The sequence below is a fragment of the Microtus oregoni genome, unplaced genomic scaffold, assembly GCF_018167655.1.
Source record: "Microtus oregoni isolate MIOR12 unplaced genomic scaffold, Mior012 000028F_ref0000031, whole genome shotgun sequence".
Lineage (NCBI taxonomy): Eukaryota > Metazoa > Chordata > Mammalia > Rodentia > Cricetidae > Microtus > Microtus oregoni.
Window position 1 is genome coordinate 20,943,558 of NW_024543087.1, and position 19,216 is coordinate 20,962,773.

General features: G+C 47.8%; 1 protein-coding gene across 1 annotated transcript in view; it reads right to left on the reverse strand.

Annotated features, from left to right (window-relative positions):
• Slco2a1 (solute carrier organic anion transporter family member 2A1) overlaps window positions 1-13,682 on the reverse strand; it is a 76,516-nt gene extending 62,834 nt beyond the window's left edge. The window contains exon 1 of the mRNA XM_041677519.1: window positions 12,957-13,682. Within this exon, the coding sequence (XP_041533453.1) occupies window positions 12,957-13,052 (96 nt within the window). The 5' untranslated portion in view covers window positions 13,053-13,682. The remainder of the gene's footprint in view (window positions 1-12,956) is intronic.
• Window positions 13,683-19,216: the final 5,534 nt, after the last annotated feature.

The following is a 19,216-nucleotide window of genomic DNA, read 5'->3' on the forward strand; positions in this document are numbered from 1 at the left end:
GTTCAAGGCTGGTGAGAGACCCTGTCTAAAAACCAAACAAAAACCAAACAAACAAACAAACAATTCTCTCTCTCTCTCTCTCTCTCTCTCTCTCTCTCTCTCTCTCTCCCTCTCTCTCTCACACTCATACCTAAACATGACTGAATAAATGAACATCGCCACTTTTTGGCCTCAGAGGGTCAGAGGTCACTGCTGCTTGAACAGAGTCCAGCCCTGCAGACAATGTGGGGCAGAGCAGCAATCCAGGTTCACTAAAGTGACTCTGGGCAAGTCCGCTCAGAGATGGTTTCCACATCTTCCCAGATATCAGCCCCCCGAAGCAGGATCATTCCTCCAATTAGTGTTCAGCAGATCCAGGGTGGCTTCTGTTCTTACTGTCTCACCCTTGGGCTGCTCTTCCTACAGGGCCTCAGCTGATCACATACACTCATCTCTGTAGGAAGTTCCGTCAACCCTTGGGGCCAGATTCCTAAACTCTGAGCCAGCCCCTGGTGTGTGGGGGGGGGCACGCCAGAAGAGCAGGGAGGGCTTCCTGGATAGACCTGCCTCCCGTCTTCCCAGAAAGGAGAATGTTCCACATTCTTGCCACTCTTTAAGGCTTCAAGTATTGTTATCCATCTGACTTTGCCTCCGTCTCTGGGAAAGCAGCGAGACTGGAATGCAGTCCTAGGCGTAAAGATGCGATGGGAATTACAGCCACCCTACAGGACCTCCCCATCCCTCTCACTGCAACCCTGCCGCATCCTTGGTCCACTCTCAGAGCCCTGGAAAAGCAACACTCTGTCCTCCATTGCTTTCCCCCCCACATACCACTGGTACAATGTCTTGGTGCACCTGGCAAGGGAGGGTGGATACCACTACACGCTTTAGGGTTTGGAGTTGTTAGTTTCATCTAAGCATAAACATAGGACATGTTTGTCGTAGAACAATAGAGAACACAGAAAGTCACAAAGAACAAAGTGAAACTGTTGATAGTTGCCCCCCCCCCAGAACCATTGCTGCCTAAAGTGTGCCTTTCTTAGAGCTGCCTTGCTCTGTGTTTTCTCTCAGAAACATCCATCCCTTTAATACAGTTCTCCATCCTACCTCGTTTTACTTAACATCGGAGAACAAGCTCCTCGCAATGGTTGATTTAATTTTAAAACTTTAACATTGATTTGTAGTTCAATTCCCAACATCACACATACACACGAAAGATTTGCAAAGATTCCACAGACATCTTGTGGTTTAGTCATGGACTCTCCAGTGACTTGATTGGCCCTTCCCTCAGTCGGAGTTTCTAAGCGGATGAGCTGTATGCTAAGACACTGTGGGATGGACTAGGTTTCCATTAATACTTTCTTTTAGAAATCAAGTGAGTTTTGTTTTTTTTTTTTTAAGCCATGATATAATCCCTTGTCTACACCAGATTTAAGGGTACTATACCCCTGGAATGTGGGTCTCCGTTCACGATGAGAGAAGAAGGAACATACATCCAAAGAGTTCAAGGACATTGGCAAACCCAGCTTAGGAAACAGCAACATCTCGGTACCTCTGGTTGGAAGCCATGATGTAGCACAGCTCTGGGAGAAACTACAGGAGATACATGAAGTACAGACCATCTGTGGAGGGGAAGAAAAATCTCCAGACAGCATCCCCCCAGAGAGCCCTAGTTCCAGCTCCAAACCTGTGTAAGTGACATTCCCTACAGGCCACCTCCCAATTTCCTCCACGGTAAAATGTGAAGTCATGGTTTGAACTTCACAGCAAAGTTCTGGAAGGACCTAGTCTCATCCACATATGTTCACTGAACTCGTACACAGCGGGTGTGTTCCCATACAGGAAGCCTAAAATATATTGATAATTATAGTCACCGCTGTCCATTTTTATATGGCTCACCATACACATGGTCCTAATAACATGGATATGCTTTTGTGTGTGATTGTGTGAAGGAATTTTGTTATTACTACTAAGAACGTGTTGGAATTAAGGGCAAGACTCTGATTTAAAGATAATCAAAGCCAGGCAGAGTGGCTCATGTACATAATAACCACACTTAGAAGGCAGAGGCAGGAGCATTACTGCAAGTTCAAGGTACACCTGATTTAATGAGTGAATCTTTCCCTGGTTTTGTTTACCTTATATCATCAGGTCATAAGCTAACATTAAGGGAAGTCAGGGCAGGAACTAAGGACAGGAATCATGGAGGAATACTCTTGCTTGTTTGTTCTCTGCCTTGTTCACAGGCTAGCTGTCTTATTCAACTCTGGGCCACAGGGCAAGATTCTGTCCCCCCCCCGCAAGAAAAGCAAAAGTGAAACTTAATTAAACTGAACTATAATACAAATAAGACAGCCAAACAGGTATGAATAATTCCACCCCACTCCCTATAAATTTTACATACTTATGCATTAAATATATACATAGGTTATGTCTTGTTAGCTTCAGCTATAAACTTGACAGAGCCTAGAGTCATTTGAAGGAGTCTCCATTGAGAGATTACCCAAATCAGACTGTCCTGTGGGCATGTCTGAGAGGGATTGTCTTAACTGATGATTGGCACGGGAGGGCCTTACCTAAGTGAGTGGTGCCATCCCAAGGCAAATAGGCCTGGACTGTAGGTGAAAGCTAGCCTGTGCATGAACCAGAAAGCAAACTAGCAAGCAACGTTGCTCCATGATCCCTGCCTTTAGTTCCTGTTCTGACTTCCCTTAGAGATGGATTAGGACCTAACGTATAAGACAAAATAAACCATTTTGCTCCCTAAGTTGCTTTTATCAGGAAAGCAAGATAGAACAGGCTAAATGGGGTCATGATTTGCTAGGAGGTGACTGACCAAGAGTGGAGGGGCTTCTGCAGAGCAGAGACATGGAAGAGCAGGGATCGAGTTTAGCTCAGCATGGACCAGATAAGGCTGGGGTGCTAACATCCGCAGGGCTCACCTGGTGATACACTGAGGTCCTCATCTTTGAAACTACATGGACAATGACATCAGTGGATTTCTGCATCTTTGAGGAAATGAGTTTGCACATCACAGTCAATTCTAAAATTCTATAATCCCCCAGACCAGGGAGCCTCATCTTTCTGTAGCTCATCCCATCTAATTTGGACGGATTCTATACAATGAACCAGCCATGATCCACAGTGGATGTTGGAAGTGGGGAGAAGGGTTTTCACTCATAAATGAGAGAGACTAATGAGCCTTGCCACTGTGCAAGCTGGTCCACCAGTAAGCTGCTCTCTGGAAGCTTCCATGAACCCCCAAAGTTCATTTCTATCCAGGAACATAATCTGTGCCCTCCTCACTACATACAGTACCCCCAAAGACAGAGGGTAGAAACTTGATTTTGTAAACTATCCTAGCATGGGAGCCAGTGAGTCAACTTACTCATTTCAACTTCCCTATAACATTTCCAGGTTTAAAACTGAAAATCCTGAGTCCTAGGGCAAATGGAAGCAGTGGTTCAGCCTGGGAACCAGGACATTCATCTCAGAAACGTGGGAGCCTCTTGGAGAGGCAGACAGAATAGCAATACCTAGCTAGAAAGGGTCTCACCCACAATCAGTCAACTACAGACTCCTTGCTCACCTCCTAACTGTTGCCTCAACCTACATTGTGAACCAAAGAAAAACAGGAAATTTAAGAAAAAGAGAAGGTCCCAAGGCCCAAGTGAAGAATGATTTACAAAGCTGAGTAAGAAGGTGGTTGGTTAAAATTTGTCTAGGGATCTGTTTGGCAACTAAAGACCCCAGGAAAACCTGCTATCTCTGCTGATAGATATTGGTAGCAGTCTACCAATATGTCCCTATCCCCAAACCCAGGGTTCTAACAGATTCTGTAACTGGCTCCTCTTTTGGAGTGTCCCACAGGGCTGAGTTTAAGAGTTTTCTGACCCACATCCCTATCCCTTTTAAATGGTCTAGAATCCTTATCTCAGCATCCAAGCAGCTGACGAGGTGAGCTAGCCGGATAAAGTAGCTCTCACCTGATGTCTATCTGGGTCATGTTTCTCAAATGTGGTGGGCTTCGTCTTGGGTCCTGCATTTGAGACACAAAGCAACTCCCTGGGCTGTTGATGTTACTACAAGATTTGGGAATCAAGAACAAACTTGCAGAAATAGATAACTGTGGAACAAAATATAAAATTCGCTTGATTTTTTAAAAAAATATTTATTTATTTATTATGTATACAATATTCTCTCTGTGTGTATGCCTGCAGGCCAGATTTCATTACAGATGGTTGTGAGCCACCATGTGGTTGCTGGGAATTGAACTCAGGACCTTTGGAAGAGCAGGCAATGCTCTTAACCTCTGAGCCATCTCTCCAGCCCCAAATTCACTTGATTTTAAGGGGAAAAAAGGATATGTATCAAAGAAATGTACCTCTCTGAGCTAGCTATATCCTCAGCTACATTGTCCTCTAGTCCTACCCAGGTGTGGAAACCCATTTACTCTGTGTAGAACCCATGGCCTTGAGATGGGGCATTTGACAAATAGGAGCTCTGTGTTGGTCCCTTCTGAGGACCTCTGTGTCCTAACCAAGACTCTTGGTGCTCTAGGCTAGCCCATATCCCAGGGAAATCAGGTGCAATGGTCCTCTGGATATAAGCAACTTTCCAGGCTCCTCTAGAACCCCAACAATCATTAAACCTCTAAGGAGGGAAGAGTCTGTGGTATCCCTCATAGTAGAAAGCAGTTAGCACCCAATACTGATCTTATTGAGTGTCCCATTGTCTCCTCACAAGCCCTCAGGCTCCCTCTCCTCATTTCACCCTTGGGTGTGGCTGAGCCTCTTGGAAATTCTGCTGAGCTTCACTACCCAGAATACAAAGAGTCTGGGAAGGCCAGCTCAGGAAGGGGACTTCCCACACCCCCACAGTATCAGTCCATCCCTCACCCCCAGTTCTGCCTTGGTTTCACTCTTCATTCCTGAAAAAATCTAATCAACTTCCAACAGTAAGGCGGACTCAAGGTCCTCAGAGCCAAGTGAGCAGGGATTGATGGAAGAATCTGGTTGTTCCCACCGGCTTCCTAACAGGTCTCCAAGCATAGCGCAGATCTAACCGGTTCCGCTCCTAGTCTCATCTCAATCAGCAACTGCCAGCATGAGATGAGAATCTGAGGCTGGGGAAACAACCCTGAGACCACTGAGCCCAAGCCTCATGGTCCCAGACAAAAGAATCTAGAAGTCAGAATCCTTCCATGGCCACAGGAAGAAGTGGACTGGGAGGGAGATGCTGGTGGGAATTTCTGCTTTGCCCGTTATTCGGCATGCAGCTATGCATGGTTCCCCTTTTCCTCAGCTGTGAGAAGGAGGTGTTGACACCTCTCTTCAGGGATGTCATTAGGATTCTAAAGGAATTTTTATTTATGTGTGGGTACGTGTCTGGGAACACGTGTGCAAGAGCACATACATGTAGATGTGGAGGCTGGAGGTTGTGTCTTTTCAGTCTCTCTCCGCCTTCGATTTTAGACAGGGACTCTCACTGAACCTGGAACTTAGGGATTCAGCTGGGTTGGCTGGCCAGTGAGCCTCAGAAATCCTTCCGTCTCTGCCCTCTCCACAGTGAAATTATAAGTCTGTGCCACTGCTCCAAGATTTTTACATGGGTTTTGGGGATATGCTTGCATGGCAGTCTGAGCCATCTCCCACTCCCAGAGGAAAGAATTTAGAAGCACAGATCTTAAAGTCCAATGGGGAAAGACATCAATCAGCTGAGGTCAGAAGACAAAATGGAGACAGAAGCGCATGAGATCTCATCCCCATTACCAGCAGCGAGCTTGAAACCTGCCCTGAAATCATCCTCAAAGATGAAGGGCAAGAGAAACTCTGTAAGTTATCAAGTTTGGTAACTACACCACCACAGGATGACAGCAAGCCCTTCCCACCTCAAACCTCACTCTACAGCCGCAACGACCAGGCAGTGGCTGGCCCGGCAAGAGCGGCAGACACACGCACAAAAGAGACACTGAATGGAGAGCCAGTAGGACCCAGAGGAGGACAACAGCCAACCGGCTTTGGACAGAGACCGTTTAGGAGAGGAGAGACATGGTGCAAGGGCAGCGAGAGGTAAGGAAAACAAGACCTTGACTCAATCTTCGAATCCACAGAGAGCTCAACTCAAAATGGATTATATTTAAATGCAAAAAAAAATTTTAAAGTAAGAAACAAAACAAAACAAAAAGCTTTTTAAAGACTTTTATGAGAAGGTATAGGGAAGAAAAACGCCAAAAAATGATGATTCAATGAAGGGTTCTTGAATATAGCACACAAAGAAGCATCCAGAACACTGTAAGCCAGACATGGCAACACACACTTGTTACCTAAGCAACTTAGAGATTGAATCAAGAGGAAGGGGAGTTCCAGGCCAGCCTTGGCTACACAGTGAGTTGAGGGCAGCCTGGTCTACACAAGACTAACAGAAGCAAACAAAGGCTGGGGTTGTCTACAGTAGTGAGCAAGAAATCCTATCTCAAGTAATGTGGAAGATGAGGGCTAATGCCCACAGTTGAGCAGGCGTACACACAAAAACATACAGAGAGATGGATAATTGGAATTCATCAAAATTAAGGATTTTCTCTATAAAATGATTTCAAATGATTTTTAAAAAGCAAACCTATAGATTCAAAGACAAAATTTGCTAACCAAATACCCGACAAACATTTTGTAGCTGGCGTACACGAAGAACTCTTAAAACTACATAACACTAAAGGAAAATGACAACATGTACGGCCAACAAACACATGAAGAGCGGTTCAGTCTTGATCCCGCCAGCGATGAGGAAAACACAAATTAGGACACAGTGAGAAGCCCCTGCACATCTATTAGAATTTTTACAAAAGCGAGTGACAATCTCAAATGCGGTCAAGCAGCCAAAACAAGTGTAAGGCGAGATAACCATTCCAGGAAATAGCTGGGAAGTTCCTTTTTAAAAGTATCCCTGCACAACACCCACAACACCCAGCAACACACCGTGGCATTAGCCCTAGAGAAATTATGAGCTATGACCACACAAAAGCCTGTGCCCAATCACTCTTGCAGATTTATCTGAAATAGTCCCAAATGGGAAATAAGCCAGAAGCCCGTCAGTAAGTGAACAGTGTGCCAGCGATGCATAGTACATCCACACCTGGCTATAGAAAAGAACCAACTCTTGAGACATGCAGCTCTTTAGATGGAATGGAACTCAAGTACATTATCCTGAACACAAGCAGTTGGGTTTCCAAAGGTCACCTGTTACATGATCCCATTCACGTAAGATCCTTGAAATCATGCATTCCTAGAGACAGAGACTGGGTCGAGGCTAGGGGTTAGGGGCAAGTGGTGAGAGGATGAGACGGCCAACAAGCTGGCATGGCGAGTTGTGTGTGGTGGGTGGTGAAACACTCCTGTATCCTCGGGTGGGCGGCGTCTGCACAAACCTGCGTGTGATAACAGTACCAGACCGTGTTGTAAGTGCACGAGATAGCAATGTCAATTTCCTGCTTTTGATAGCCCTTGGAATTACCATTGTTAGGCAGCATGGAACCCTGAGAGAAAGTAGGTGAAGGAGACACAGGACCTCTAAGGTCAGCTTTGCTAGGAACCCGTCATCGTTTTAAACTGAATACAGTTTTCTAAAAGACTCTCAAACAAATCAGGTCGTGTCTGGTACTAGCAACACAGGTGACTTTCTCATGGAGCCACTGAGAGAGAGCCCCGGTCCCCTAGTGACAGCCCTTGCATAGGTCCTGTGGGCACGAACAAGGGCAAACTCACAACACCGTTTCTTTTCAGCATTCCTTGAGAAAACGAGGGTAGAATCTCTGGATAGACTAAGAATAACAGAGAACAATCTCCTAGGGTCTCACTGAGGGTCCAGGATTCTTCCTAGCCTGAGTCTTCCATGTTCCTCTCCATCCCTGCCCTGGGGACTGGGCACATAACAGACATATATAGCCAGTGCCTCTACAGATAGAGAGGCTGGAGGGATGTGGTTAAAACCATGGTGTGGAAGAAAGCAAGCAAGGGAGGGAAGAGGGGGAATGGGATATGGGGGTCAGAGGCCTCTGACCGTCCCCTATAAACACCGTAACAGATGACACCGTGAGACAAGAGAAGGTGAGGAGAAGCCTGCCCCTCATCCCAACAGCCCAGGCTGGCTCTCCTAGCATGGAAAAAGGATAGCCATGTCACAAAGTCAGGAAAGATTAACTGCAGAAATGTGACTTGTTCTCATTTGTTCTGTGTTGGGAAGAGAAAAGCTATGGAGGGCTTTGAGTATCATCCCAGAGAGGATCCCAGTGTCCTATTACCCAGGAAGCCACCAATCCTCATCCTTTCTTCTCCCTACCCTTGCCTTCTAAACTTGCCAAGATGGCATTCTGAGAAGAGAACACTTCTTTGACTGCTAGAGAAATGCGCCCCCTGGAGGGAAGTGGGTACATCTTCCCATCTTCTTTTGCTGTTCTTTGGTGCAGGGAGTCCCTTGGGAGTGTTTTCCTGGGGATGGGCTGGATTACTGGCATGCTGTCCTAGATTCTGAAAACCAAGAAGCGATGCTCAAGATGCCTCCCCACCATTTGGGGGTCCAAGGCCTCAGAAGTTACAGACTCAGACAAGAACAAGATAGTTTCCCCCAGACTAGTGCTCCCAGTCAGCTCAAAGCAAGCCATAAGGTTGGCCCTTTTATCCTCTCTTCCCACTGTTCTTCCACTGGGTGCCCCTCCATCCCCTAATAGGTGTTGCTTTTCCTCAAGTTTGGCAGCCATCACCAGCAGACGGCTCCCCCTATAAGATAACCTTGACTTAGCTCCAAAGGGGTGTTTCACTTTAGAGAGCTCTGTCTGCACGAAAGTTGTCCTACCCCAAGATCTCCGAGGGAGCCTGCTTTTAACTTGGAGTCCTGGGGTTGTACTAAGGCAGTTGACAGCCTTGTCTGCGTGGCTCCCGGTTTCCTAAGAATCTTGCAAACAAGATCTTGGGAGATACCTCCTGCAGGAGGAGCTGTGAAAATTCACCCAGAAGGGCTGAGAAGGTAGCTCAGTGGGAGAATGCTTTCTTGTAAGTGGCTCTGGATTCAGCCCACAGCACCACAAAACAAACAAACAACAGAAACAGAACACTTCCCAAGGGATAAGACCACAGCCCAACCTATAAGCCTCTTGTCTTCTAATAGGAAGGAACCCATCTCCGTACTTAGCACCTATGTAAGAATGTCATTGCCCAAGGTCAGGGTGCTGTTGATCCTAATACTAGGTAGAGACCAGAGCTGCCCTGGGGATCCAGCCAACCAAACCTAAGCAGTGAGCTTCAGGATAGTTAAGACCCTTTCTCAAGGGAGATAGGTGGTCCTGAGGATGATACTGTAGTTTGTTCATTGATCTCTATATATCTGTGCACATGTGTCCACTTTTGTATACATATATACATACACACACACACACAATACAAACATTCCTCTAAGAGTTGCAAGTCTCTTTCACTGAGCATTATAAAGGGCGAAGAGGTAGGAGCTGATCGGTATTGAGGGTGTCTGTCTGGATACCCACTGTACCTCCTCCTGGATGTCTCCCAGACCTGGAGAAAGTACTGTTAGCTGATGGCTGTGTTGTTGCCACTTTCAGATCTGGAGCGGAAGGCAAGATACTGACGAGGGGCTGGATAGAACAATTTTCTGCTCTATGGCTTCTCCGGCTTCTCCTGCCTCGTTTCTCTCCCTGTCTCCCTTCCTGGTTCTGTGAGGCCCTGATTTCCTCATCAATGAGACTGATAATACTATCCACCTGATAGAATTGTAAAACAGATGGAATGTGGGCACACAATTCTCAAAGTCTGTCCATTCATAGAATCAATTACTGTTAGCTATTAATAGTTGCTGCTATTATTATGGGTATTATGATTAATATTAACTGTAGTTGTTAACTAATAACTGTGCATTATGAAATAAGTGAGATTTTGGACACAGATCTCATGTAGCCCAGGCTGCCTTAGACTCACTATGTAGTCAATGAGGACCTTGAGTTTCTAATCCCCCTGCCTTTATTTTCTGAATGCTGGGATTACAGGACCACCATGCCCAGTTTTTTCTTATTTTTATTATGTGTTTTGTTTTTACTTAACTTTTAAACAGTATTAAAGATTTATTTTATGTTATATTTTTGTACAATATCTTTTGATCATATTTCCTCTCCACCCCTTTCAGTTCCTCCCCACCTTCCTACCCACCCAACTTTATATTCTTTCTGCCTCTCTATCTTTAAAACACACACACACACACAAACTTGAAAACAAAAATCAAAACAAACAAAAAGCAATAAACCAAAACAAATGCCCAAACTAAACAAAAAAAAACCCACAAAAAATAAATAAGCAAAAAAAATCATGGAGTCCACTTTGTCTTGGCCAGCTACTCCCGGACACGGGGTCTGCCCAGAAGTATGGCTGGTGTTCCCAGTGATGCTCCATTGAAGAACACTGGTTCTCCCTTTGCTGGCACGTATCAATTGTAAATAGCATCTTGGCTAGAGGTGGGGCCCACTCTCCCTTCTCGGCTCTGGGACCCCATCTGGCTTGAACCTGCACAGGGTCCACAATGTGGTGCTGAGGCTGGAACCCAAGGCTTCATGTATACTGGGCCAGCATTGAAACAAGAACTCCTAGATAACACTGGAATACACAGTCCTGTTCATGGACTTTGTCTATAAACTTATCTCACTTGGCGCTCACTCTGGGAAGAGCCTTTCTCCTCTTACCCCACGTAATTCTTTACTGAGATGCAAGGGTGGGAACTGTTCATGGCACCCACATTTTCCAGAAGGGACCCCAGAGGCCCCAAGAAAGGAGAGCCATGTTTCCTGCATGACCCAGGAAGTGAGTGGCTGGGATGGGCCATGGATCTTGTCCTCAGATTTCACCCCCACTCCTGAACCATGTGGAGCATGGGTTTACAACAACATGACTCTTGGATCATCCAGCCCAGTGACAAAGATTCTAGCAAAACCAGCCTCTGAGCTGGATGTCCCTTGTCACCTTCCCTCACGTTATCACCTTTTCCCTACTGGGAAGGTATAGGGCAGTCATCCAACCTGTCATTAAGAGGAAGAAATCTCCCTTCAAATAGCGATGCCTCAGGCATAGCTTCCTCAAGAAGAAAAAGCTCAGCTGGTGGGATTCTCCATTCCAGGTGTGCCCGGGGTCTGATGGAGTAACTGGGTTCAGTTTATAGGGATGCCAAGACGGGCTCTCTCCCAATTCCCTGCCATCCATGGCTCATTATCCGTCAAGGAAGGAAATGTTTTAACAGAATCAAGAAAAACTCTCAACTGATAGATAAGAACACTTAACTCCCTTGGGAGGCCAACTGGCCTGGGTCCAGGGCTCTGACTTGAATCTCGGGCATGTGAAACATTTTTTTAAAAATCTTCTTTTTATATTTTTTTTTCAAAGAAAAAGCTGCCAGCCAATTATTTTAGGAATTAGGGGTAACTGCAGGATTATTCTCAAACTCTCCCACTCATCCTTGCCACCCTCACTGTCAGGAAGCCTAGCCCAGCCATCTCTCCTACCCTTCTTGGGGAAACTCAGAGTCCTCCCTCACCAGTCCTGCTACAGTCTCATTCCTTAGAGACCACCCAACCCAGGCGCATGCCTTTTCCTCTTAATTCCTCAGTTAAAAATATGAAAAAAAATCTCCACAATTCCCCAAGTCCCTCCAAACTGGCAGAACCAAAATAATACATGTTGTTCCCATCCAGGTCTGGCTCAAGCGGAGATCTGAGGATTGTTTACCGTTATCTCCTGCTTTCCATGTTATTAATATTCCAAGAGGGAAATCTACGCAACTTTTTAAAACTGTGGTGGAGAAAAGAATCAAGGCAGGGCTCGCCGCAAGGAACCCCTGTTCTACCAGTAACACCCTGTGGTAAAGATGTGGCATCCACTCCGACCTCTCAGTCTCCCTCTCTTAGACACACATAGACTGCACACAGTGCCCCAGTCCTTCCATGTGAGGTATGGGCATCCCATACTTGGAGCGCTTGTTGCATCTAAGGTAGGATTGTGGGAAATAATCTCTCAGCACCATACTCTTGCCTGATCCCAAGGTACCTAGATGTAGGTTCTGTTGCTTCTTACTTTCCACAGGGTCGTTTAGCGCTCCCAGGAGGTGCTTTTTTCAGGAGCCTCCCCCCCCCAAATACTATGAATGAGGATTCAACCATTCTAGGTCCTTCTAGACCTGTAAGAAAGTGGACCTCACTTCTGACCACTATCAAAGAAGGCGTTCTCATCCTAACACTTTCCAACACCCCGTTTTGTTTTTCCTTCCCTAATTTCCCATAACTCTCAGGCCACAGGCACCTCCTGTGACCTTTCTTAATAAACCTGGAGCGCCTGCTGTTTGCTTGAGGCCATTTCCAAACCAGAAGAGTTTGGGGATTTCTCAAAACTGCTGGGGGCTTTGTAGCCAGGTAGCAAGCTGGCTGGTCTGGGAGAACTGCAAGTGGGGAAGCCCAGCCAAGGAGTGCAGACTTCTGTCGTCCACCCAGGACAACGTGAGTGTGCTCTGACTTGCGGCATCTCAGCGTGCCTACAGCCTGTTACTGCCCACGGGGGTCCTCTGGGTCCACTCATTAAGGAAGAACGTGCCCACAGCAGAGACCCCAAAGACTTCCCTGAAGGTGTTCTCTCTCCGTGGAAGAACAACGGTACAGCTCCCTCTGTGTGAAGGCACGTCTATCCTGGTTCTTATCCCCCAGGAGAGCCTGTGAGCTTACATGTGCCATACACACCCGATCACGCACACGGGGCAGGGTGGGGGGAAGACAGAGAGAGAACAAGCGAACGCCCTGCAGTCGCCCCTTCACACTCCCTGGCATGCCCCAAGGATGTGGCACCGGGCACGGAGAAGAGGGCCGGTGTACTCAGAGCTCAGGGACTGGACATATCGATGCACTAGGTTGGTTCCCTTCCTCCCCTCCCCCGAATTCTACTCACCTTAATGTTGCTGAAGACCGAGCGGGAGCAGCGTCTGGCTGGGACAGAGGAGGTGCCGCTGCCCTGGCGAGCTCCGAGTTTGGGCAGGAGCCCCATCGCGACAGAGGCAAAGTCCCCTAGCCCGGCCCAGGCGGTGACGACAGGCTGGGGACAGGTTCTGCGCGACTTGGGACCTTCAAGCTGCTGCGGTAGTAACCAGGCAATGGGGAGCACGACTCGGTGACTGAGCAAGAGAGTGAACTCTCAGAAGTTTTTATAAGTGGCGGCGATGATGAAACGCACTCTCTCTCTCCTCCCTCTCTTCCCCGGGTGTCAGAGGTGCTGCAAGCCCCCGCCCAGCCGCTGCCGTTTCCCCCGGGCAGGTGTCTTGGGCCCTGACGTCGTCGCGGCTGCGGAAGCCCAGAGTCTCTAGGACTCGACCTGGTGAGCCCTAACTACCCAGGATGTCCCGCAGTCAGGGAGTTGGCTCGCGGGGAGATGGCGGCCCCCGAGGAAGGGGTCACCGCAGATGGAAGAGAAAGGAGGCTGCAGGCCAGTGGAGAGACCTGGGGACTTGGTGGGATAGAGGGTGGGCACGGAACTAAGGAAGGGGTGGAGAGTTGAAAGGGACCCGAGGGTCGCGGGTCTCCACTTGTAGGAAGGGAGCGAAGAGTCTCCTCGGCTTTTGGGATTGTCCAGAGCCGGGCTCTGCGTGTCAGCACTCGCTCCGCAAACCTGGGCCCTCGGTTCCGGTGATGGCTCTGAGACTCGCCGCCCAAGCTCTGTTTGTGCTGAGGACTGATTTATATTTAAACTGCTCTTTGCGCTGCAGAGGAGGGTGGGAAGGCGTAACAAGGTGGAGAGGTGGGGGCCGCCCCAGGGCTGGGCTCGAACTCAATGGAACCGAGCCAAGGTAAACTGCAGGCGCTGTCGAGTGTCAGCGGGTCTGGCCTGAAGTGCTGGGGGTTGGGACAAAGGGAAGCGCTGGTCTGACGGAATTGCCCCCGCACTGACCTCCTCTGTAGGCTGAGTGAACAAGGTTTTTCCCCCTCCTGGACTGGAATCTTAGAGAAAGAAGGTGATCCTTTTCCGGGAAAAACCAAAAAGGATCCAACAAAAGCACTTGAGGCAGTTCGGCAGAGGAGGCATCTTTCCAGCCCCCCTATTCCATTGTTCCCTGCAGAGCCACCTCTTCCAGCTGCAGCCCAGCCCAGGAAAAGACGCCCCTCAGGTTCTGGCTATTACAAATAATACTGCTATGAACATAGTTGAACAAATGCTTTTGTCATATGATAGAGCATCTCTTGGGTATATTCCCAGGAGTGGTATTGCTGGGTCCAGGGGTAAGTTGATCCCGAATTTCCTGAGAAACCGAAACACTGACTTCCACAGTGGTTGCACAAGATGGCATTCCCACCAGCAATGGATGAGGGTACCCGTTCCTCCACAGCCTCTCCAGCAAAGGTTATCCTTGGTGTTTTTGACTTTAGCCATTCTGACAGGTGTAAGATGATATCTCAAAGTTGTTTTGATTTGCATTTCCCTGATTGCTAAGGAAGTTGAGCACGACTTTAAGTGTCTTTTGGCCATTTGAACTTCCTCTGCTGAGAATTCTCTGTTCAGTTCAGTGCCCCATTTTATAATTGGGTTAATTAGCATTTTAAAGTCTAGTTTCTTGAGTTCTCTATATATTTTGGAGATCAGACCTTTGTCTGTTGTGGGGTTGGTGAAGATCTTCTCCCAATCAGTAGGTTGCCTTTGTGTCTTATTGACTATGTCCTTTGCTTTACAGAAGCTTCTCAGTTTAAGTAGGTCCCATTTATTCAATGTTGCCCCAATGGAAGAATGGATGAAGAAAGTATGGAATATATACACGCTAGAGTACTACGCTGCGGTAAAAAACAATGACTTCTCGAATTTTGCAGGCAAATGGATGGAAATAGAAAACACTATCCTGAGTGAGGTGTCCCAGACCCAAAAAGATGAACATGGGATGTACTCGCTCATAATTGGTTTCTAGCCATAAATTAGGGCCACGGAGTCTACAATAGGTGAACCTAAAGAAGCTAAGTAAGAAGGTGAACCCAAGGAAAAACATATAGTTATTCTCTTGGCTAAGGGAAGTAGACCCAATTGCCGGGGAGAAAATTAGGATTTTGGGGGTGGGGTGGGATGGGGGTAAGGGGAGATGGGGAGAGAAAAGGTAGAAGGGAAGGAGGGGGGACTTGGGGAATCAGGAGAATTGGGATAAAGGAAAGGTGGATAGGGGAGCACGGAACCACAATTCTTAGTTAAGGGAACCACTTTAGGGTGAGCAAGAGATTTGACCCTAGAGGGGCTCCCAAGTGCCCAACATGAGGTTCCCAGTTAGTTCCTTGGGTAGCTGAGGACTGGGAACCTGAAATGACCCTATCCGAGAGCAATACTGACGAATATCTTGCATATCATCATAGAACCTTCATCTGGTGATGGATGGAGACAGAGACAGAGACCCACACTGGAGCACTGGACTGAGCTCCCAAGGTCCCAATGAGGAGCAGAAGGAGGGAGAACATGAGCAAAGAAGTCGGGACCACGAGGCGTGCACCCACCCACTGAGACAGTGGAGCTGATCTACTGGGAGCTCACCAAGGCCATCTGGACTGTGACTGAAAAAGCATGGGATAAAGCCAGACTCTCTGAACATGACGAACAATGAGGGCTGATGAGACACCAAGGACAATGGCACGGGGTTTTGATCCTACTTAATGTGCTGGCTTTGTGGAAGCCTAGCCAGTTTGGATGTTCACCTTCCTAGATATGGACGGAGGGGGGAGGACCTAGGACTTGCCACAGGGCAGGGAACCTGGACTGCTCTGTGGACTGGAGAGGGAGGGGGAGAGGAGTGGGGGGAGGGGTAGAAGGTGGGAGGAGGGGGAGAAGGGTGGGAGGAGGGGGAGGGAGATGGGAGGCTGGGAGGAGGTGGAAACTTGTTTTTTGTTTATGTTTTTTTTTCTTCTTTTCTTAATAAAAAAATTATTAAAAAAAAAAAAAAAAAAAAAAAAAAAAAGACGCCCCTCAATAGGGGGGACACAGGCTGGGTGAAGGATGGTGCATGCTGCCTCGTTTCTACCCAAGGCCAAATGCCTTTCCAATTCCTGTCTGGCCTGGCGCTCTGGGAACTTCTCCCTATGTACCTACGGCCAAGGACACAGCAATATGCAAGAGACCGTTGGACAGTGGACAGCTTCTAGTTGTTTTGTTCCCCCGCAGAAAGAGGTACACACAGACCCGGCTTTCCAGGCCCACAGCAAGCTTGATTACCATTCTGTCCCTGGTGAGGTGGAACACGCAGACAGCTGCTGGGAGACGGAGGTGACACTCAGTGTACACTGAGCACAGGTGGTCACACCGATGGCGGGTTGTGTCTGGTGCTCTGGAGATTTCATGGACCTCCCCAATTCTTAGATCTAAGTGAAAGGTGTTTCGACCGTCTGGACTTTACAGGCAAGGATGCTAGTGGGATCAAATAGAAAGGGACCAAAGGCCACACAGCTAGGACATAATAGAACCGGAACTCAGCTTTGCCTGATGCCAAATCCCAGCCATGAAGCATTTTTGTGTGGGAGTGGAGGGGGTGTAGAGGTCAAAGGACAGTCATAGGTGTTGTTCCTCAGATAGCATCCATCTTGTTTCTGAAAGGGGGACTCAGTGGCCTGGAGTTGCGGGAGGGTGCTGGGCAGAAAGCCCCAGGGGTTCACCTATCTCTGCCTCCCAAGCCCTGAGATTATAAATTTTCTTTGACTGTCTGGGATTGAACTTGTGTCCTCCTACTTGCAAGGCAGGCGTTTTATTGAGAGCTATCTCTTTAGACCCAAGCACTTGTACAGTTATTTCTCTAGTACAGAAATCTCTTTCACGCGGGGGCCTCTTGGTGGTTAGAAAGTCTTCCTCAGCATGTGGCCTTCCCCATGCTCGTCTACCAGACTCGCCAGGAGAATCCACCTCTCCTGTGTTTATGTTGTCCTGCTCCTTTAACTTTGCCCTCGGCCTGGTATCAGGGCCAGTGTGTCAGCTCCAAAGGAAATGTGTGTTCAGAAACGTTATCAGTAGGGTTTGACTAAATGCCCTGGAGATCCAACCACAGTGGCTTCAGCGAAACTTATTGTCTGTGCACGAGCTGATGAAGTGGCCGCTCCACGGTATGGTTAGGGGGAAGGATTTTGTTGTAGATATGAGAAGAGAGAGAACAGCCAGAGGCAACTGGAAGAGTCCAGAGCGAGGTGGGTGAGGTGGGGGAGCAAAAAAGAGGGAGCATAGCCAAAGCAGCAGGGTTTTAAGGGGAATGGGTAGCTGACTTTTGTTTACCCGCCAGGATTTGGGGAAACGGAGTTTCCTTTGGACCTGTTGCATGAGTTTTGCTGGTAGGTAGTCAGAGGGTCACGACTGGACTCCCTCAGGGTTCCTTAGTATGTGACTTCCATGACTAAGGCTAGCTCATGGTCACTAGCTCCTCTAGCTCCTCCTCTAGCCTTCTCTCTTTATTTCAGAAAAGAAGTGGAAGATGGAAAACAGGAAGGAGCCCGGCTCACAGCAGAGAAGCAAACTTCACACACACACACACACACACACACACACACACACACACACAGAGAGAGAGAGAGAGAGAGAGAGAGAGAGAGAGAGAGAGAGAGGACTGACTTTGCCTTAAATCTTATTGGCTGGACCACAAAGTAACCCCCTGCAAAGGAATGCAAAAAAAAAAAATAAATGAGCTTCACATACAAGTCATCCCTGGGGTAAAACTGAGCTTCTGGTGGGGAACAGCAGAAAAAGGATGTCCTATCACCAATATTCAAGGTCTCCACGTCCATGTCCTTAAACCAGCAACACCAGGATCTGCCTGCTGGACTTCCCAACCCTTGACTTCAGGAAGTGTTTTCCTTCTCTGTGGAGAGAGTGGAGAGAAGCGTGTTACAGAGTGACTGTGCATAAAAGCTGTGCACGGGCAGGAGAGGGGCCCCAGTTCACACAGGACAGCAGGAGCGCCTGTCTGAAGAGGTAACTGTCTCTGCTCTGCAAAACCCTAAGAATAAGGAGGATTAGGAGGAACAGACAGAGGGAAGGAGGCTACATCTGCTTCCTGGTGTCGTTCTGGCTGAAGTCCAAAGCAAGGGACAGCAGGAATAGGTGAGGCTGAGGACCAGGCTGGAAAACCGAGTGGCATGCTAAGAATGGAGGTCTTCTCCCCAGTATCCAGGGATAAATATTGAAGGCTTCTGTGTTGCAGGGGCTCTGAACTGATTTGCATTTCCCATGGGCCTCCATGGCAGCCAGATGAGAGAGGAAAAGGGGCAAAGTATGCAAAAGATTCCAGGAATAGGGATGCAGGCTTGGCTTGCTCAAGGGGCGGGGAGAAAAAACTCAGGAAATACTATCAAGGGACAGCACTTGTGTGCCAGTGGTGGGTAGACCAGTGGTGAGTCCCAGGATTCAACTTGTGCACACAGCATTTGCCATGCTCATCCCTGGTAGAGGGGACCCAAAAGGACCAGCAGCCAGGGAGAAAGTCGGCAGTGTCCTATGGATTCATGCTGAGTTTTCCCAGTCTGAGCTACATGCAAGTAAAGATAGGCAGCTGAACTCTAAGTATTTATTCTTATACCCACAGATAACTGTAGTTCTCTTGTCTCATCAAAGAAACCCATCTCTGTAACAGATAGACACCACTGTGGCAAATTGCAACTGGTCAAAATGTGGAGAACATGTGATCATGCCTTGTTCAGTCCCGCTGAATAAACCTGCAACACAATTCTTGCCCTGAAGGCTCAGGGAACATTCAAGAACACTGGATGGAGAGATTGATCCTAAGAGTTGGAGGACCAGGAAATCTACTGGGAAGCTGTCTCCTAGAAATGAAAGGGAAGCTTCACCCTTGACACCCAACAATATGGCTGCCTAAACAAGACCTAACAAGAACACCAGGAAACATGCTAACAGAGATGGAGGAAATCTCACAGGGCCCCACCCACAGGCAAAGAACTATAGGCAACTAAGGAATGAGGAGAGTGGGAGAAATGGCCGGTCCTGAAATCATGTACACCCAAGAAACACCAAATAGACTGAGCAGGTTGGATTTACTTATTTAGGCGTGCGTGTGTGTGTGTGTGTGTGTGTGTGTGTGTGTGTGTAACAACAATTAAAGAAAAAGAGACCATGAATTTGAGAGGGAGCAAGGATGATGTGGGAGGAGTTTAAAGGGTAGGGAGAAATGACATAATTATATTTTAGTTTTTTAAATT